Source organism: Haemorhous mexicanus, chromosome 29 (genome assembly GCF_027477595.1).
Source record: "Haemorhous mexicanus isolate bHaeMex1 chromosome 29, bHaeMex1.pri, whole genome shotgun sequence".
NCBI lineage: Eukaryota > Metazoa > Chordata > Aves > Passeriformes > Fringillidae > Haemorhous > Haemorhous mexicanus.
In genome coordinates this window covers 2,446,263-2,466,946 of record NC_082369.1, presented here as the reverse complement: position 1 = coordinate 2,466,946, position 20,684 = coordinate 2,446,263, and the positions used below count along the sequence as shown (strand labels likewise).

Here is a 20,684-nt window from a genome sequence, read left to right as displayed (position 1 = left end):
CAGGTTAACCCCTTTCTCTCTGCAGAGCTGTGTAACACGCGTCGGGGGCTGTGCCTGCCTGTGCTCCTCTCTGCTGGCCTTGCTGTGCCTTGATGTTGGAGTCCTTTGTGCCTCTCTTCAGTTTGTAATTTTTTGCCTTTCATAACATGTATATTTTTCCTGTCTTCTTTTTTAATTTCCCCTTCCTTTTGATTTTTTTTTTTTTTCAAGTTTTTACTTTTTGGTTCTGTTCTTTCCAATCTCCTACAGACATGCCCCAGCCGTGACCTCTCGGTGGTCCCACTCTACCTTGTACTTGCTGCTCACGGATCCCAGGCAGGACCGAGGGTGGGGCAGGGCTTAGGCAGAGTTGGCACCGTGTTCACTTTGGTCTCCCACGCTTGTCCCTTTTTAAACCATTCCTGGAGGCGGCCAGAGGTGGCTGAGCCCTGCAGGCTCCCTCAGCAGATAGTGCAGACAGGCAGTGTCCCCTCCTTGGGTTTGTGCTGCTTTCCAGGAGAGAATCCCACCCTCCCACCCCCTCTGGCAGCGCTGCCATCAGGTCCCTGTGTGCCCAGGGGGGCTGCCAGGATCCTCCCGCTGCCACAGCAGCTGCAGGAAGGGAAAGGAGGAGACTGAGGAATTTTAGGCTGGCTGGTGACCCGCAGGGGCACAAGGCAGCCAAAGCATCCCATCCTCACAAAGTGCAAGCTGCCAGTGGTACGTGCTGGTGCTGGGGATACAGCTCTGTCCTGCCCTGGTGAGACATCCAAGCCTTGTCCCTGCTGGGGAGCCACCAGACAGGACAGGCCACCAGCAAGGACCTGCAGCCACCAGTCTGTGCAGGAGGAAGGATCTGGGGTCCTTTGTGGGGGCACGGGTACCAGGATGGCCCCGTCCCCCCACCTGTGCTGGGCGTGTGGAGAGGAGGTGGCAGTGCCAGCTGGGGCAGAGAGAAGGGGACACAGGCAGGGACCAGGCAGCGAGGAGAGGGTGTAGCAGGGCCAGTGGACAGCCCTCTGTCCCACACAGGCAGTGCTTGCGCGGGGAGCCCCTGCTCCACCTTCACATGGCCCTGCACTGTCTGGAGGCTCTCCAAGAGGGCTCTGACTCTGCAGCCCCTCTTTGCTAAAGGCTTATCCCCACATGGCTCCCCAGGAGCCCGAGGCCATAGGCTGTCCCAGTGTCAGGTCTCACCCAAAGACTCTCCTCAGATAGGTGTCTTCCTGCAAGAAGTTTTGCTCTGGGGGAGAAGGTCGTCTGAATTTAAATTGTGGCTTTAGAGGGGATGGGCAAGACCACGGTTCAAGATGCTGCCAGCACAACTTTGCTTCTCCCATCCCTGCCTGTGTCGGGCATCCCTGGGGTGCTGTCAGCAGTGAGGGCTCTCCCTGAGCTTCTGACTGTGCCTGGAAAAAAAACATCTCTTCTGGCAGGCTTTTGGCTGTGTGGAAAGATCTGGATTCAGTGTCTGCATCCGAGTCTGATCCTCAGAGCAGCCCTGGCTCCTGCTCTGAATGCTGCCCTGGCCCCTAAGAGGGTGCCAGGCCAGGCTGCTCCTGTTGCTGCAGCACCACTGCTCCAAACACCAGCATTGGAAGCTGCAGATGGAATTTGGGAAGGAAATCTTACAAAGAAGGATTTGCTTCCTGCCAAAATCTTTCCATGGGGGACAAACCTGACGTTTTTGGCAGAGAACCTCCCCCAGTCTTCTTCGAGTTTTCAGTTGAAAACAAACAGGAAGGCAAAATTTTGCAGAGGGTAGAAGGTGTTGGTGGGTGATGCTGCATCAATGCCTACTCTTGCCCCCAGTGGCCCCTCCAGCCCCCTGGTCACCTGGCCCTGTGCTGGCAGCACCTTCCCTGGGCTTGCAGAGGGGACACAGCCTGAGCTGCTCTGGGAAGTACCCAGAGGAATTAGCTTTGCAAAGTGAGGCCGTTTGGGCCGTTTCCAGTGGACACCCGGAGCACTTCCAGCACGGCAACGTAGAGCCCCCCTCGGTGGCACCCCCTGACTAACCCCTGTGGTGCTGTGAACCCAGCAGTACAGACGAGGCCTTGTCACTGGAGGACAAAGATCTGAGGGACCGGGAGAGGCGGATGGCCAATAACGCCAGGGAAAGGGTGCGAGTGCGGGACATTAACGAGGCCTTTAAAGAGCTGGGACGCATGTGCCAGATGCACTTAAAAACGGACAAAGCACAGACCAAACTGATCATCCTGCAGCAGGCCGTGCAGGTCATTCTGGGCCTGGAGCAGCAAGTACGAGGTATGGTACCGCTGGCAGGTGCATTTCGGGGCCTGTCTCTCCCCCTGTCTCTGCATGCTCCTGCTTCTCTGTCCTGACTCTGCTTTCAGTCTGAGCTGTGTGTTTGCAGCACCAGCAGCACCTCTGGCTGCTGAGCTCTCCCCTGCCACAGCCTGGGGTGGATTTGAGGCTGCTCTCTCTCTGCTCATGCTTAATATAATTTTGCACCTGGATCCCATTAAGCAGCTTTGGAAAATTCAATCCTCAACTCTGAGTGCTGGCTGAGGCACTTGGGGGTTCCTGTAACCAGCACATGGAGATGCCCTGGCACAGGGTGCCCAGAGCAGCTGCAGCTGCCCCTGGATTCCTGGAAGTGTCCAAGGCCAGGTTGCCCGTGGCTTGGAGCAGCCTGGGACAGTGAGAAGTGTCCCTGCCCATGGCAGGGGGTTGGAACAATAGGCTTTATTATTCCTTCCAACCCAAACCATTCCATGATTCCATGTTGAAGTGGGGGGTGCAGCTGGGCCTGGGGTTCTGCTCGAGCAGGGGCCTGGCAGGATCCTGCAGGGACTGCGGGCAGCAGCAAGCGCTGCACGGAGCTCATCTCCTCACACAGGCCTGCCTGGCATGGTCCCCACTGTCCTTCTGGGATGCTGCTGCCAGGGGTGATGCTGTTGCCCAGACTGAGGTTGCTCCCCTCCCTTGCTGTTTTGGGCACAGAGCGCAATCTGAACCCAAAAGCGGCCTGCTTGAAGCGTCGGGAAGAGGAGAAAGTGTCCGGAGTGGTAGGAGACCCCCAGATGACACTGTCAGCTTCCCATCCTGGTCTAGGAGATGGTCACAACCCTGTTGGACACATGTAAAGGTACTGGTCCCCACCTTTGATCCCACATCCCAGGGTGGGTCCAGCCCTGTGCCCATGCCCTGCTCTGCTCTGGCTGGTCAGCCCCGCTCCCTCAGCAGCAGCCTTGCTTAATTTCCCTGAAATCAATGACTTGCATGTGTGCAAGGCCTGGCACAGGGTGCCCAGAGCAGCTGTGGCTGCCCCATCCCTGAAGTGTCCAAGGCCAGGTTGGAGGGGCTTGGAGCAACCTGAGATGGTGGGAGGTGTCCCTGCCCATGGCAGGGCATGGAATAAGATGAACTTTAAGGTCCCTTCCAGCCCAAGCCATTCCATGAATTTCTCTCTCTCTGTGTCACTTGCTCCATGGACACCCAGAGCCTCTGGCCCATAGGAGAGTGCAGCCCCATAGCTGGGATGGGGGGTTTGGAGCTCTCTGGGGGAGCTCAGCTCTGCTCTGCACCTCCCAGTCCTGCCCCAGTTGCTACTGGAAACCAGCAATTCCTTTTCCTTGTGGCTCTATGGGAGGGAACGGGCAGGTCCCAGAAATGCCAAGAGAGTCAGAGAAGGAGAAAATCCCCTGGTGAGGCTGTGGCAGGCACAGGCTCCAATGGGCTGTTCCCACTTTTAAGGGAGCGTCTGAGCAGTGCAGAGATGGTGGGGGGATTGAGCAGATCCAGGAGTGGTAGATCAGGGGCTGATCCCATGTAGTGCATGGAGAGGACACAGTCCCTTGGTGTCCCCTGCCTCAGTGGGTACCTGGGGATGGCCTGACCAAAACAAAGGCAAAGCTCAGCTGCAGCCCTGCCCAGCCCTGCAGGGACAAGCTGCAGCAGGAGCCCTGGGCCCCCCTGTGCAAGGAGCACAGTTTTATTCTCATTTGGGTTTCTATATCTTCAGACTTTTCTTTTTTATTTTATTTTATTTTATTTTATTTTATTTGTAGATCTTTTGGTTCCTCTGGATATGGAGATCTGTAGGAAGAAAACCCTCGGTGTGACCTGCAACCCTGTTGAACCATGAACTGTAGTACTGCTCATACTGACACACGCAGCCGGATCCTGGCGTGACGTAAGGGGTGGAAAAAACACTTTGTCAGAAACAAAACGGAAACAAAAAATTGCCTTAAGTATAAAGTGCAGAACAGTCAATACATATCACTCAGTTAGGAGGGGGTGGCGTGTTCTCGTGGCTTGTTCACAAGCAGCCAGCAGCAAAATTGTGCCTAAGCTTGATATTTCTTTTTTTTAAAAAAAGAACATTAGTTATGAGATTTTTTATGTAGAACAAATAGCAATGACTTTTGGTTTTTTTAGCTTCTTTTGCATATGTTTTGTAAGCAACGAAAAAATTTTTTTTTGTATAAAAACATGTCTTGTACCCTCCGCTTTTCTGCTGCTGTTTCTATAGTTAACGTTGCATCTTTAGGATCAACCAGAATATTAAAATTGTATTAAGAGAGACTGGATATAAAGAGAGGAATTCTCAGATTCGGCTCGGAAAGCCACTAAAAGCGAATGTAGCCACAGTGAGGGAATGTTCTTCCTTGCCTGGCTTGTACCTTCCATGACATCAAACAAACTCACGTGCTGAATTCACCATCTCTTTTTTTCGGCCACTTCTGATTTGGGAAAAGGAAGTTAAACAGCAAAGCGAGTGGCAGCAGTGCTCCCGCTCCCCGGGCAGTGACTGAGGTGCTCAGTGAGGTTGCTTTGTTCCGGAGATGCCCCCGGGGCAGAGGATGTGACCACGGCTGGGAGAGAGCAGCCCCGGGTGGAGGGAGAGCCAAGGGACCGAGGCGCTGCCAGGTGAGCAGAGCAGCGAGGGATGCACAAGGAAAGTGCCTGTTCCCACAGGCCAGAGCTGCCAGAGGCACTTCCAGGAGCAGCGCTGAACAAAGACCAAGTGAACAAAGCTGGAGCACTGGGAAGAAGCAGAGGCAGCTGGAGCAGCAGTGGGACACAGGGCCAGGAAGCCGGGCAGCAGCAGCAGAGGGTGCTGGAGGCAGGGAAGGAGCAGCCACGCCAGCCTGGGCAAAGCCCTGAGCAGCTGCAGGATCCCTTCTGGCACTGGAGCCATCGGAATTGCAGAATGCTGGCTCAGGGAGAGGGGTGGCTTCACACCTGCTGTCACCTGCTGTCACATCTCCCAGGCATCCTTGGAGGCAGACTGAGCTCAGCACTGCCACGGGATGGGAGTGGCCACCTCACCTGCACATGGGCTTCTCTCTTGGCACTGGGAAGAAGGGCAGCAGGAGCTCCTGTCCGTGTGCTCCAGCAGCCAAGCTGGGCCTCTGTCCCTTCACTCCAAGGGATTCCCAGTCACTCCAGACCACTCTGGTATGCCCAGCAGGAGGAGGATCCCTGGCAGCCCCTCTGGGTGCCCTGGAGGTGTGGAGCAAAGAGGTGCTGGGCAGTGCTGAGCTGCAGCAGCCGGTCTGGAGATGGCCATCCACCATGGAATTTACTCTTGTTCCTTCCCTCTCCTTTCCCTTGTGAAACACTTTGTGCCTGGCTCTTCCCAGCTCTGCAGAGCCCAGGCAGGCAGGATGGTGCATGAGACATGGCTGTTGGTCTGGGGGGATGTGGGGAACTCCCCTCTCTCCTGAGATTCCATCTCTCCCTGTGCTGCTCCAGCCTGGGCTCCTGGGGAAACTGTGTTGCTTTGGCACGGGGAAAGGGAGGGACTGGCAAACAGGATTAGGTCCTGTGGCACTTCCCAGCAACCTCAGGCTCTTGGCATAACCTGGTGCTCCTCCACGTGCTTTGTGCTCTGGCAAGCCCTGCTGGAGGTGCTCAGGGCAGTGCTTATCTCCCACCCACACCTGGGCACTGTGGCCTCAGCCCCTGTGGCAGCTCCAAGCTGAGCCACTCCAAGTGCCAGGGCAGGATGGGACTGTCCCTGCTGCCCCTGGCCCTGCCCTGGGGCTCCCCATCATCCAGCCATCACTCTGAAGCTTTTGGGTGCTCCCACCATTCCTTCTGCATGGTGAGACCTCAGCAGCCCCAGCTCTGTCCCTGGGAAGGGCAGGAAACTCAGTGGTTCTAGTAACCCAGGTGCTTCTTGCCTGTGTCAACAGACACATTTTAGCCTAATCAGCTCGTCAGGTTACAGCACTTCCCTCCCTGGGGCTCTTCTGGGTGCTGAAGTAGTGGGCAGGGAGATGGATGAGGTTTTCCTCCCTGTGTGACAGCCTTGACTCCCATTCACACTCTGGAGTGCAAACTGGAGGGCTCAGCAGCTGCTTTCTGTTTCATCCATGAGAGTTCCTGCTCCACTGGTGAGAGTGCTGGGGCTGCAAAGTACCCATTGCTCAGGGGTCTTGGCTGGCTCGGTGCCCCTGTCCCAGGGCCAGGAGGGCTGGAGCAGTGTCCTAGCCCTGGAAAGCTTGAAACCCTACAAAAAAATATTTAAAAGTGGTTCACAAACCCTTTGATTTTGCCCCAAGAGTTGGAGGTGGCACTAATGGACAACTGGACTTAAAGGGACTAGTCAAGAAAAATCCATAAATTCAACAAAATTGGAAACCTGAGAAGATTTATGAGTTGTTCACAAATTTGCTGAACTTCTTTATCCCCTCCAAGTCCTGCAGGCCAAGGAGGAATCCTGATGAGCCAGAGCCTTTCTCACCATCTCTGAATCCCCAGGCATTGCAACAAAAATGGGGCTTTTCAGGTGCATTTAGGTGGTTTAAAATGTTATTTTGACAGCAAATCCAGCCGCCGTCCTTCCATGGCAAGGCTTGGGTGAAGATCCTTGAGCACAAGCCCTCAGAGCCAGAGTCTGGAGAGAGCATCTCAAAAACACAATGTAGGGGGTGGCAGTGCTGTCTCTGGAGCTGCCTCAGTGGCTCAGGGTGACAGCTTTGTGTGCCAGCCCAGTGAGGCCTTAGTGGCATCTCTGCTTTCAGGTGCTAAGGGAACAATTGGGAAGAGCAGCAAAGAAAAATTCCTTTGTCTTGCCAGTGTGTTTGGCTCAGTGTGAACATGGTGCCTGTAACCTGCCAGGGAAAGTGGCTTTTCTAAAAACAACCACTGCCAGGTGCTGTCCCCAAAATACCACCAGCCCTGAAATGTCACTCTCTAGCAATGAAACTCTTGTCTTCAGGTGTTGTGGTCAGCGAGGGCCAGGTCTGCACCCTCCCCAGCCCACAGCTCTGCTCTGTTCCACTTGGGATCTTACAGATCCCCCGACCTGCTCCTCTGCCTGTCTGTGTGTCCCCCACAGCAGTGGTGCTGCCAGGAGAGGTGTCACAGGGGGGTGACATGCTGTATGGTGCCATTTTTTCCATTTTCTCCTTCCTCTCTCAGCCTTTGCTTGCATGGCTGCTCCTGGGGGCGTGTGCCCTCCTCTTTGGGGGCCACTGAGCCCCCCCCAAAGCTTCCTTCATCAGATGGGGGAGCTGCCTTGCCTTCTGTGCAGCTTCTAGTTCCTCTTTCCCCAGGCTGCATCAGTGAAGCAGCAGAACTGGGACACTGCCATGGGACATTTCCTGTGTCCCCAGCCCAGGGGCCTGCTGCTGTCCCACTCAGCCAGTCCTCTGCCTCCCTGCACACAAGCTGTGCATGCCACAGGATTGGGGAGCATCTGGAATCCAATCTATGAACAGAAAAATTGCAGATTGTTGTTTTTTCTCCCTTTTCACCTGCTTTTTCCCCATAGCAAAGCAGCTGCAGCCTCCCGTGGGTTGGTGCTCAGGCAGTGGTGGCTGCTTCTGCTCATAGCCCCGGGAGCAGAATTCCAGCTGTGTGGCAGTCACCCCTGTGCTGACCCCTCAGATCCCCTCACAGCCCCAGCCAGCAGTTCTCGGGCTCTCTGCTCCCCTGTTTTCACAGCTACCCCCAGAGCTGTGCTGTAGGAAGGATGGACTCAAGCTGTGGTTGCCTCAGGAGGCTGTGATTCCAGAGTCAGGGCAGAAACTGCTCTCCAAGGTCCTTTGTGTCTCACCAGTGTCCCCACTGAAGCAAGCAGAGCCTTTGGGCCCTTGCTGGGTGGTTCCAGTTATGGGGGCTCGAGAAACAGGAGGCTTTGGAAACCCCCAGTCCCCTGCACCCCTTGAGCTTTGCTGCCAACTTTGTGGCCAGTGAAACCCGAGTTCTTCTTGCAAGCCCTGCTGTGCTGTAGTGGGGAGCCTGGGCCAGCTCCAGTTCCATCCCTGGGCTCTGGGAGGTGAAACAAAGCTGGGCCAGAAGAAGCCTTCAGCCCCCGCCTGCAGTGCTGGCAAACCCAGAGCAAGCCCTGGCCATTGGACTCCCCCATTCCTGCCCAACACCAGCAATAGCAAGGCCTGTTTTCTGTACCCCAAGCTTGCACAAGGTCTTCGCCCTGTTAAAAATCCTATGCAAATCTTAGCCCTCTCCCCTCTCCTAGGGCTCTGCAGATCCCAGCCCAGCCCATTCTCTCTGCTCTTGTCTGTGATTCCTGCTCTCTGCTGCCTTCAGGGTCCAGCTTCATTCCTGGCAGCTCCAAAAGCATTTTGAGACCTGTGCTCTGGAGCTGGGAGGGGGCAGATGAGACTGTAGGAGCACCCAGCTCATACTGAGCACTGAACTGGAGGGGGCAGCACCTGGTCCTGTGGCTCCTTCACGCACCCTTCATCCTCCTGTGCCTTCTGCTCCATGCTGGTGGGGCTTCTCTCATCCCCCAGCCCCCTGAAAGGAGAAGCTCTGTTCCACCTTGCTGCTGCCCAGACTGCCCTGTCCTAACACCTGAGCCTCAGGCTTGGCTGGGGCTGCTCTTCCTTCAGCCACCCCGAGCCTGAAGGGATGTTTCCTTTCCTCCCATGCTCCCCAATCTCTCCAGCCAGCATCTCTGAGCTGTTCCCCTTGGCAGAGGGGCAGCCCATGCCAGCAGCTGCCCATCGGCTGGGGTGCATGCAGGAGGATTTTGGGGGTGGGTGCTGCCAGTGTCCCACAGCACAGCTGCCTCTCCCTGCCCTTGGGGACCTGGTGGTCTGTACTTTGACTTCCAGGACAATTCAGCCCTTTTGGGGAGCCAGCACTGCTGTGTGCCTTGGCCTGCAGGACTCCCATGGGGAGGGGGGCTGTGGTTAGGAGGGTGGTGCAGGTTCCTTGTGACCTTCTGCCAAACTTTGTGCATCCATCTGCAGCCCAGCTCTGGGCCAAGGGCACTCCTGTCTTGGGTGTCCACATTGGTATCTCTGTTCCCCTGGTTTTGTACCCCTCCTGCTCCTCAGGGCTCCCCATTCCCACCCTGGCCCACCCAAGCCCATGCTGTGGTGGAGGGCAAGGCTCGAACACTCAGCCCGGGACATCTCAGCTCAGCGTGGCTGCAACACCAGCCCAGGAGAGCAAAAAGGTTTCTGCTTCCAAAGGGGGTGTTCTGGTACCGAGGCCTTTGGCCAAAGAGCATCCCCGTGCCCTGCACCCCTGGGCTGTGCCCTGCACCCCTGGGCTGTGCCCTGCACCCCTGGGCTGTGCCTGGGGAGCTGTGGAGTTCCTGGAGGCAGCGAGCAGGGACACCACGGGTCCCCCTTGCCAGGGCCATGTCTTCCCAAACCACCAGAAGCCACCAGCTTTTGAGCAAACCTTGTACCATGGAGCCACTGGGAGGGAAGGAGCCTTGGAAGCCCCGCAGCAGCCACTGCTCCTGTGCTAGGAGAGGGGACAGAGGCAGGACAGGGAGGATCCCAGCGCTGGGAATGACCTGTTGGGTGCAGAGGGCTCCAGCTCTCTGGGGAAACAAAGCATTCCTGGGATGTTCTTTATATTTTTGTAGGAATGGGGGGTGGGAGAGCAGATGGGAGATGCCTGCGGAAGTTGTTTATTTTTAACCCTGTAGAAAGTTATGAGTTGTTTTTGGTTTTTGGCCTTTAAAATAAAAAATGGTCCTTGCTTTTGATGTTTATGCTGCCTACCTGTAAATCCAGATGTACTTAAGTGGCTGAAATCCTTGTTCTTAAATCAGATACACATTATAGTTTTGAACTATATATATAGTAAATATATATATATATATGCCTAACCCAGCAAAAAAAAAAAAAAAATAAAGTATTTGGGGGTGGGAAATGCGTTGCTCTTTGAAATGAATCACAATTGGGGGATGAAATTGTGTTTCTGAGTGCCTCAAGATATGAATTGTTTTCATTTTTTTAAATAATTTTATACAAGTGTCAAAACAGCTGGCTGGATTATTTGGAATTTTTAAATAATCCTAACTTTTTTAAAGTAGATTTTGAGAACTGTCCTGTATATAACAGTAATGTAGCAATAAATGTGACATTTTATAACAATATTACTTTTTTTATCCGCATGTGTGTCCTTCAGATGTTGTACCCCTAGGAATGAAAAGTTGGAATAAAGGCTTTGCCTTGTACTGAAAAACAAAAAACAAAAGAAAACACCAGACAGGTTTTCAGACACTTGCTCTGGGTGTAGATCCTGCCCCCTGCATCGCTGTTGTTTCCTTGCCTCTGCCCCTGGGGAGCACCCACAAAAAATCCACTTAAATCCAGTTAAATGCCCCCAGCCCATGCAGGAGCCCAGTACAGACTGATGATGGAAGAAATTAATCAAATCAGAGTCATTAAGGTTGAAAAGGACCTTTCAGATCATCAAGTCCAACAGTCAGTTCAGCACTAACCCATGCTCCAAGCACCACATCATGTTTGAACACTTTCAGGAATGGTAACTTCACCCTTCTGCCGCAGGCAGCCGGTGCCAGTACCTGGCAACCCTCTTTGGGAAGAAATTATTCCTAATATCCAACCTAAACCTTCCCTGGCACAACCTGGGGCCATTTCCTCCTCTCCTGTCCCTTGCTCCCTGGCAACAGAGCCTGACCCCCCACCTGGCTCCATTCTCCTGCCCTTCGGGCTCCAAGGTCCCCCAGGACTGTCACAGAATTACAGATTGATTTGGGCTGGAAAGGACAACAAAACCCATCTCATTCCACTCCCTGCCACAAGTGGGGACACCTTCCACTGGATCACAAGCTCCATCCAGCCTGGCCTTGGACACTTCCAGAGCCGAGGCCTCTGCCAGAAGCAGCCCTCCTTCCCCAGCTTTGCTGCCTGTGCTCTCACTGTGCTGCTCCGGCTCAAGGTTTGTCCGTACAGAGCAGGACAAACAGTCCAGACTAACTGAGAAGTGGCTCTGGCAGTGCCTGGTTAAATCTCCCTTAGCCTTGGGTGCCTTGTCTCAGCAGTGAGGCAGCTCTGCCCTTCCCGAGCTCTCTGGGTGCATGGAATGACAGTCCTTCCTTAGACTGCATCATAAAACCACAGAACCATTAAAATTGGGAAAGACTGAAAATCACCCAGTCCAACCATTAACCCAGCAGCACTGCCATGTCCAAGAGGGATGGTGACTCCACCACTGCCCCGGGCAGCCTGTGCCAGCTGTTTACAGCTCAGATCCAGGCGAGGGAGAAGTGTGTGCTTGGGAGCAGCCTGGAAAATGGATGCTCAACAAATGCACAAGGTGGAGCATAAAGCAGGAGAGGCCAGTGTCCAGAGCAGGCTTGTGCTGGGAGAGGACAGGAGCAAAGAGCAGCAGAGAGGAGCTGCTGAGAGCATACAGCTTCCCAAGATCTGAGCAGTAGCCACCAAGTGAGCTCCTGCCAGCACTCCCTCCCTGGAGATGAGTCACCAGCAGCTGGAGATGAGCTGGGATGAGACTACCAGATCCTGTTGCAAATGTCATGTCATGCCCACACCGCCACACAATCACAGAATCGTGGAATCTTTTGGGTTCTAAGGGATCTTAAAGCCCATCCCCTGGGCAAGGACACCTTTCACCATCCCAGACTGCTCAAGCCTGGTCCAGCCTGGCCTTGGGCACTTCCAGGGATCCAGGAGTTGCCACAGCTGCTCTGGGGTGTTTGTTCCAGAGCTCCTCCTGCATGTTCACAAGAGGCTGAGCAGGCTCCGAGAAGAGCCTGGGGAACATTATGGAATTGATGGTGATTTTATGACCCTCTCCTGAAAATCCCGACTGGAAACTCCCTCTCCTGTTGGGAGAGACTGAGTGGCCGTGACAGGAGAGTTTGAAGGGGCACTGACGGGCTCTGGGGACACCACTTTGGGAAGGGGGCACTTCGCTCCAGCACAAGAGGCTGGGAAACAGTCCCAGCTCAGTGCGGGGACACTGCCACCCCTCAGGGCCCATGTCCCCTCTCTGGTGTGAAGACAGGTCTCATGTCCCCTCTGCAGTGCAGGGGCAGCTGCTGTCCTCCCTCTGCTGTGGGGACAGCCCATCCCCTCGGCCCGTGTCCCCTCAGGGCTCATGTCCTCTCAGGCCTGGTGTCAGGGCTCTTGTCACTCCCCAGCAAGGGGACAGACCATACCTTCAGGGCTCGTGTACCCTGTCCGGTGTGGGGACAGCCTGTCCATCCATCTAAGCTGTCCATCCGTCTCCGTCTCACCTCTCCATCCCTATCCCACCTGTCCACGGAGCCGTGAGGTGCAGGTGGAGCTGCAGGTGACGGCCTCCAGCACCGCCCCTGTCCACGTGTTCCACCTCTCCATCCATCCCACCTGTCCACCTGCCCGTCCCCTCGGCCCGTGTCCCCTCAGGGCTCGTGTCCCCCTCCAGCACGGAGACAAGCCCGTCCCCTCAGGGCTCGTGTCCCATCAAGCCCCATGTCCCATCTGGGCTGGCGCCCCCTCGGCTGGTGTTTCCTTAGTGCCCGTGTCCCCTCAGTGCCCGTGTCCCCTCAGCGTGGCCCGTGCCCCCTCACGGCCGCCCGTCCCCCTCGCGGCCGCGCACAGCCCCGAGCGGGGCCGGTTCGGCCGCAGCCCCGCCCAGCTGCAGCCCCGCGCGTGCTCGGAGCGGCCCCGCCGCCGCTCGGGGTCACTTTGAGTGAGGCGGCGCCATCGCCATGTTGAGCCAGCTGCTGGGGCCGCGCTACGCGCAACTGCTGCGGACCTGGTGAGGAGCTGCCGGGCTGCCCACGCCGCGCTGGGGCTGCCCGGGCCTGCCCGCATCCACCCGGGGCGTGCTGTCCGCTCCGAGCCGGGCTCTGTTCGCCGCGCCCGGGTCTGTCCGCCCGGCCCGGGGCTCCGCGCTCCCCTCACCGCGTCCTCGGGGCACGGCCGCGCACTCAGCGCGCTCTGTGGGAGCCCGAAGGGCAGCCCGGCCCCTGCCCGAGGCCTCCCCGCTCCCTCCCCGCCCTGTGAGGGTCGCTGGGGACGGTGCTGGGGTGCGGAGCAGCGCTCGGGCCGGGCTGAGGGGCCCGAGGATCCGGGGAAAAGGCTTGCGGCCCACCGGCGCTGGCTGTTTCACGTACGGTAATACGGCAGTGCCGTGGGTGCCCTTTGCAGGGCTGTGGGAGGCAAAACGACGGGGCAAAACCCACGGGGTGTGGCGGCAGCCATGTATGGCAGTGTGTCTTCTCTTAGCTCTGCAGTAGTTTTTTTAAGTAAACGACTATAAGCTTTCTGCTGTCAAATATCTTGGCTGCCCTTAGGACTAAAGCCGTTCCGTGTCTGTGAGGTTGTTTCAGTATTCCTATGTCCAGCTTGATCACCACAATACCAGAAGGATCCAAAGCTGTTGGAGAGTGCCCAAAGGAGGGACACAGAGCTGGGGAAGGGGCTGAGGAGCAGCTGAGGGCACTTGGCTCCTTCAGCTGGAGCACAGGAGACTGAGGGGAGGCTCCTGGGGGCTGCAGCTCCTCCCCAGGGGAGGCACAGGGCCAGGGGCTGAGCTCTGGGACAGGGACAGGAGGCCAGGAAGGGCTGGAGCTGGGCCAGGGCTTGGCATGGAGCTCAGGGCAAGGTTCTTCCCCCCGAGGGTGCTGGGCACTGCCCAGGCTCCCCAGGGAATGGCCCCAAGGCTGCCAGAGCTCCAGGAGCTCTCAGGGTGGGGGTGTTGGGGTGGCTGTGCAGGGACAGGGGCTGGGCTGATCATCCCTGAGGGTCCCTTTCCACGCAGGATATTCTGGAATGCTAAGCTCTTTTCCTGATTGAAGTGCCTTTCTCAGGTACCTCAGCCACGAGCATCTGCCAGGCCTTTCACAGTGGTAATTTGTTGTTTCCCTGGGTGTGTCTCTCCTTTTAGGACCCCCACCCTGGTGACATGGGGTGGTGTGGCTGGCGTTGGTGTGATCTGGGCCACAGACTGGAAGCTGGTCTTGCAGTACGTTCCCTACATCGGCGGCAAGTTCAAAACTGAAGACTGAGCTTCCCTCTAATGGTGAGTTTTGTTTGTGCATCTTTTGGTTTAATCAGTAGAATTATAAAATCACAGAATCCCAGATGGGTTTGAGTTGGAAGGACCTTAAAGCTCACTCTGCTCAGCCCCTGCCACGGGCAGGGACACCTTCCACTATCCCAGGTTGCTCCAAGCCCTTTCCAGTACAACCTAGCCTGGAGCAATTGAACACAATAACCCTGTGTTGGTGTGACAGTGGATATTTCCTCTTTGCCTGGGGCACAATCTTTTTTTTTTCTTTTTTTTTAATGGAGCTTCGCAGAGCACCAGAAGGATGAAATATTCATTAGAATATGTTTTTCAAGTGATTATTTTGCAAGCAGCAGGTTTTCCACAACATAATGGAGTTCTTAAGAGGTCAGATCACGCTAATTTGGAACTTTCGACTTATCTCTTTACTTCTGTTCCTGAGCAGAAGAGCTACAAGCTCAGGGCTAGTTTTGTGACTAGGCAAATTCAGACTCCCTTCTGCTCCTGGTAACTGATATTAAAAGTAAATTGAATTTTCAGAGCTGGTTATTGTATTCCACAAATGCCTTGGAAGATTAGCTTTCTCAAGGTTTTGGTTCTTTTCCTTCTTTAAATGCATATCAGAAGTGCTGTTCTGAATATTCTGAAAGTCTGACCATTCCTAAAGCTGGAGCAGCAATTAGACAATCCTTCTGTAGGGGCTCTAACTGCCTATTCTTTCTAGTAGGCAGGCTTTGGATTTCTTTATTCCTTGCTGCAGATAGAAGGGAGTCAGGAAGATTTTTCCATTTGTTAAAGGATGCTAATGAAGAAACTCTGAGTCCAGAGGAAGCTGTCCACCTCAGGGTTTGTTTCTTCTGGTCAGAATAACAGTTACATCTAAATGTTGGTTAATGAAAGTCAGCTATTTGTGTTCCAGCTACACAGTATTTTGTAGGGAAGTCAGTCAGTTTGGAAAGCACCCAAAGTACTTTTTAAGTCCTTTTTCAGCAATAGTTGTGGCAGTTTAAACAATTTACTGTTTGCAAACTTCCTGTTGCACAGATCCTTCTGTAATCAAGAGAGGAATGAAACTTGTCTTGGAAGTCAGCTGAACTGGAGGCATTTTGGGTCATTGGGCTGTTTACAGACAAGTCATAGAACCATAAAATCACCCAATGGTTTGGGGTGGGAAGGGTCCTCAGAGCCCATTCAGTCCCACCCCTGCCACAGGCAGAGACACCTTCCACTGTCCCAGGCTGCTTCAAGCCCTGTCCAACCTGGATAGAGAAAAGTTTTCAAGTGGTAAAACTCTCAAGTTATGTAGAGGCAATTCAGTTACCTTCTAAGGGCTTTCCTTCCTTGTCAGTAGTAGGAACACAGCTCTATTCCTGAGACAGCAGCCTGTGTTTCCTATTTTGAAGTAAGAACTTTGTGTGTCAGAGGAGCAGAGAAAGGTGTGTCTGTGGTGGCCAGTGCTCCCTTCCAAAGGGACTCCAGGCCTGCCCACCCACACCTGGATCAGCTTCTGTACCTGAAATTTCCTGCCTGGATCCTGGAGGATCCTGAAATCTCTCCCATTGGCTGCTGTATAGAAATGTGCCCTTTGTTGATAGAGTGACAAAACTATCTTTTGTCTCCTTAAAAAGGAAAAGAGTCTAGAAGTTTCTCTCCTCAATTAGGAGAAAAGACACCTCATAGGATTTAGGAGATTTCACCATAAACTTAAGGATAGCTAATTGGACAAAAGCCAAAAAGTCCAGCCTGAGCAATTTACTAGAAAAAGAAGAGAACAAAGAAACTAATCGCTTTTGTGGGGTGTTTTACCAGGAGCAAGAATCTCTTGCACTTAGCTCGGTTTTTCTCGGTAAAGAGTTTGTTATTTTGCCTTTTATTAAAACTTTTCTGTTTCCAATGCTACCACAGAAGCCATCCTGCTGATTTTATGCCTTCTAAGGTAGCTGAACTATCTTGGGTGTGAAATAGATCTCCAAGAGCTTATGAGACCTGGCTCAAGGAGACCCCCTGTTTTGCTGCTGTGGCTCTGTGCAGGAAGCTCTGCTTAACCACTGCTCTGTGTTTATTGTAGGATTCTGTTGCTGGAGAGTGTCTGCAGCCATCCGTCCCTGAGACCCTGCTGGGGTGACCCTGAAATCAGTACAGATTCTGCAGCAAGCTGTGGTCTGTCTGTGTGTCTGTCTGTCTCTCCATGAACAGCTGTGAGCAAATTCACCCTCATTGACCACTTCCTCTGAGCACTTTCCCAGCACATCTTGCCTTGATGGGAGTAGGTTATAAACCTGGTGCACAAAATAAACCAAGTGAATGATCTGGGGGACTTGGCTTTTTAGGATTTTGTGGGTGTGTGTGTCTTACCTTCTTAGTCCACATTCTTAAGACCAGACTCCTGGTTTGGTTTTGGGTTATAGAATCATGGAATCACAGACTGGCTTGGGTTGGGACAGCTGGCACTATCCCAGGTTGCTCCAAGCCTTATCCAGCCTGGCCTTGGACACTTCCAGGGATCCAGGGAAGTGCTGCTCTGGGCACTGTGTTATGTCTTCAGATTCTTGGACTGTGTGTCCTAAGGCAGGTCTGCCACATGTTTGCCTCTTTTCCTATGCAGGTTCCTCAGGAATCAAGCACTGGCTGCTAGGATACTGGGCTTGATGATTTATTTATATCAATTACAGCTCTTGAGCTACTCTTAGGGATGTGTTGATTTTAGGCTCATCATTCATGGATCACTGTGGCCTCATGGATGCAGTTAACTTTTCATAGCCAATATTGCAGAGTTTCACGCTAGCAAATTCCTCAAATTTGGCTTAAAGAAAGGATTTGGGGTTTTTGACATCAATTCATGGACACCTTAAATGGTCTTTTTTAAGCTTTTCTGGCTTAATCTAGAGGTTTGAGGAAGGCAGGCCCCAAATCCTGGCTGCCTTTCTTTGTACCAGGATGAAAAACAGATGTTTAGAGAGCTGCTCAGTTCTTAATTTGGGGTTTAAGTAGAAAAAGAATCTATATTATCAATTCATAGATCTATTTATTTGTGAACTTAAATTGGTGGTGAAACAACCCCCAAACACAAGCCTTTAGATGAGATTTTCTAGCTGTTAGAAAAAGGAAGAACAAGGATTATTTTGCTCTGGTCTCTGCCATTCAGCCACAGATGACTCAGACTCAGGGGGGAAAAGTTCATCCCTTTTCACAAAGACCAGAATTTACAAACAAACTTCCTCTGTGTGAGAACAGGGTCACTGTTTTCTCTCTGCTTGGTGCCCAATTTCATCTTACTAGAATGTTTGGCTGTAATGCAAGGTTTGAATCTCTTTAGGAGAAAATCCCAGTTGTAGCTGTGCTGCCCATGTGTCACTGTCAGGGCTGTGTCACCCTCAAGGATGTTTCTATGGAAAACTGGTGGAAAACCTGCCCAAACAGTGGCACTATGCAGGACACTTGGATTACTTAATTAACAGTAAAAAATTAAAATTAATTAACAGTTAAAATTTCTTAGTGTTGCTTCAGCATCATCATTGTTAATTTATTGGGGGCAAATAATCTAATTTTCACATGCAAAAACTGCCTTTGCTGCTCTGCTGTGTTCCCTAAGATACAATCACAGAATCCTGGAATATCCTGAGTGGGAAGGGACTCAAAGGGATCATCAGGGCAGCCCCTGTCCCTGCACAGCCACCCCAACAACCCCACCCTGAGAGCTCCTGGAGCTCTGGCAGCCTTGGGGCAGTTTCCCTGGGTATGGAATAAGGGGATAACAGGGTTGGTTGCTCAGGCTGTCCCAGCCCTGCTCCAGCAGTGCTCCTGACTGACCTGCAGGAGGCCAGAGCCTCAGGGTACTGCGAGTGCAGGTTTGACAGCAGCAGCCCTCTGCCTTATGTAGGGGTGCTGATACTGATCCATTTCCAGCCAAATTATGCCTGGAAAGTGGATATTCTTGGGAAGTGGATGTTCTGTCAGCCTGCCCTTGCACAGCAGCAGGATTGTAACCTCAGGATTGTCAGGTATGGACAGCTCAGTCCCTGCTCTTACTTTACCTGTGTGACACACCTGGGCAGGATGGGTGTAACCTACTGCTTCAGAAATTCCCTGGTTTTGCCTTGTTCCCATGGCTTGGAGATCTTTGGGAAGCCTGAACCTGGGGATCTGTGGTGTCCATCCCCCTGAGAACCCCAGGGTCCCCAAGCTGCCAGTCAGTGGTGACAGTCACCTTTACACAGCCCCAGTGGCAGAGGTGTGCCCAGCAAGTGAGATGAGATACTGAAAGGAGAAAAACATTTAAAATCCCAGCTGTGTGCACAGGCAGCTCTGCAAGGAGTGTACAGACCTTGGATTTGTTTGGGGATTGTTCAGCTCCTTGTTCTTGTGCAGCATTTCCAGTGATGGATTTATTGCTAATTAACCCTAGAATTAGTGTATAACTGATTTAATTGCTATATTTCTTTTTCTACAAGAGCAAGAAACACACTCTTGAAAATACCTTCTGCATTCTTGGGCAAGTGTCTGTTAAAATTCAAATAATTACTGTTCAAGTGGCATGGGTGATCTTTCTAATTTTTAATATCCTGGCATTGCCTCTCTTCTAACAGTTAATTGTTTTCATAATGAGCTATGAATGCCACATATGTTTGGAACAAAATAAAAGCAATGACATGACAGAGGGGGAAAGAGCTTTCCCTTCCAAACCTGGAGAGGGCACAGAGGTAGCTTTGGATTTACAGCTGTGGGTTGATGATGTAACTTTGATACAGCCCCTAAGAAAAGGGAGGCTTTGCATTCCTGCCTGCCTCTTCCAAGTGTTTGCCCTTGTGGTGGTGCCCCCACTCCACTTTCCTCCTGGAATGTGCAAGAGGAGGTAGGACAGGGTTTTTTCATTCACTGCAGCCACCTCAGCACTGGGAGCCCCCACAGCCCCTGCGTGGTCTGTGCTCCTGGAGGAGCCTCTGCTGGGGCTCCTGGCTTGGGAATTCCGTGGCCAATCCTGCTCTGGAGTAAGCTCCTCAGTTGGCTCTGGGAATGCAGAGTAGGAAGCTTCAAACCAGGGGTACCTGTAGAGTGAAATCAAGAGTTTTTCTGTCAGGACATCCTGCTGCTTCCTTCCATGTCTGACAACTGATTTTGGTGATTTTTGGGATTATCTGCTCATCCTGGGGCAGCGCAGAGTCTCTGGCAGCTGAATCCACTTTCAGCTGGTGGTTCTACCTGCAAATACCTCACGTTGGCAGTGTTCCCAGAGGAACACTGGAATGTTTTCCCTTTAGCTCAAGAGTTTATTTCTACCCAAAAATTTCACGCAGACCTAGGAGAACGTAAATGTTTCCCTTCCACAAACCAGTGCCAGCTGCCAGTGAAAACTGATTTTCTACCTCCTGATACCCTCAGCTCGAGGTCCAGAGGACATGCAGGGATCCTCCTACAGACTAGCTGTGACACTCTTCCACATCCAAACCCACAGTTCCACTTGCTCCCCGCTCTGCCAGTTCATTCTTGAAAAACACCACTGAAGGTTTCATCGTGCTTCAGTTTCCCTTTTGCACTCCAGAGCTCCACATCAGTACAAGTTTTTGGTTACAACAGCATACATTGAGTTGGATTTGAGGTTTGGAGTGTTTTTATTACAAAAAAAACGGGGAAGTGCATTTATGGAAATTAGTGTGGGTTTGATCAATAGTGGGAATTGGAAGTTTTCCATCTCTTTTGTGCAAGATTGTAGGAAATAACAGCAATGACAGAGCTAGACGTTTCCTCTCTGTGAGCCCAGAGGAGACAACATAAACTACCACACCCGGTCCCTGGGGAGCTGGAATGCCTTCAGGGCCAAGCTCAGCACCAATCACATTAAAGACACCATCTCCCCCCCGGCACGGATCTTAAACCTTTTTAAACAAAGTAAATGTAACCCAGCACCTACAGGCGCACCTGGCTCTTGGAGATTGTTTCCAGTTTCTACTCCCGAGTCTGGACAATTGTCGTGGGGGTCAGACTGGCAATCAGAGGCTGGAGAGCAGCGCTGTGGGAAGGGCCCTGGGGGTCCTGGTCAGTCCCAAGTTAGATCTGAGTCACTGCTGTGTCCTGGCAGCCCAAAGGGCCACCCTGTCCTGGAGGGCACCAGACCCAGGGAGGGATTGTCCCACTCTGCTCTGCCCTGGAGCAGCCTCACCTCCAGTGCTGGGGGCACTTTGGGCACCACAAGATCAGAAGGATCCAAAGCTGGTGGAGAGTGCCCAAAGGAGGGACACAGAGCTGGGGAAGGGGCTGAGGAGCAGCTGAGGGCACTTGGCTCCTTCAGCTGGAGCACAGGAGACTGAGGGGAGGCTCCTGGGGGGCTGCAGCTCCTCCCCAGGGGAGGCACAGGGGCAGGGGCTGAGCCCTGGGACAGGGACAGGAGGCCAGGAAGGGCTGGAGCTGGGCCAGGGCTTGGCATGGAGCTCAGGGCAAGGTTCTTCCCCCCGAGGGTGCTGGGCACTGCCCAGGCT

The 20,684-nt window shown here is 53.2% G+C and overlaps 2 protein-coding genes across 11 annotated transcripts in view; both read left to right on the top strand.

Moving 5' to 3' along the window:
* Positions 1-10,321, top strand: part of TCF3 (transcription factor 3) — an 81,962-nt gene extending 71,641 nt beyond the window's left edge. For 5 of the 10 annotated variants that reach the window (XM_059870171.1, XM_059870172.1, XM_059870165.1 and 2 more), the window contains 2 exons: positions 2,947-3,091; positions 4,014-10,321. In XM_059870171.1, coding sequence (XP_059726154.1) covers positions 2,947-3,089 — 143 coding nt within the window. In that variant the 3' untranslated portion in view covers positions 3,090-3,091; positions 4,014-10,321. Of the gene's footprint in view, positions 1-2,020; positions 2,248-2,946; positions 3,092-4,013 lie in introns of all 10 variants that reach the window. The other 5 variants (XM_059870166.1, XM_059870173.1, XM_059870169.1 and 2 more) reach the window with 2 other exon arrangements.
* A 2,509-nt stretch (positions 10,322-12,830) lies between these two features.
* On the top strand, positions 12,831-16,521 carry LOC132339576 (cytochrome b-c1 complex subunit 10). The gene is made up of 3 exons (XM_059869909.1): positions 12,831-12,957; positions 14,089-14,223; positions 16,280-16,521. Exons 1-2 carry the CDS (start codon positions 12,908-12,910, stop codon positions 14,207-14,209), a joined length of 171 nt encoding a protein of 56 aa, XP_059725892.1. The 5' UTR covers positions 12,831-12,907; the 3' UTR covers positions 14,210-14,223; positions 16,280-16,521.
* Positions 16,522-20,684: the final 4,163 nt, after the last annotated feature.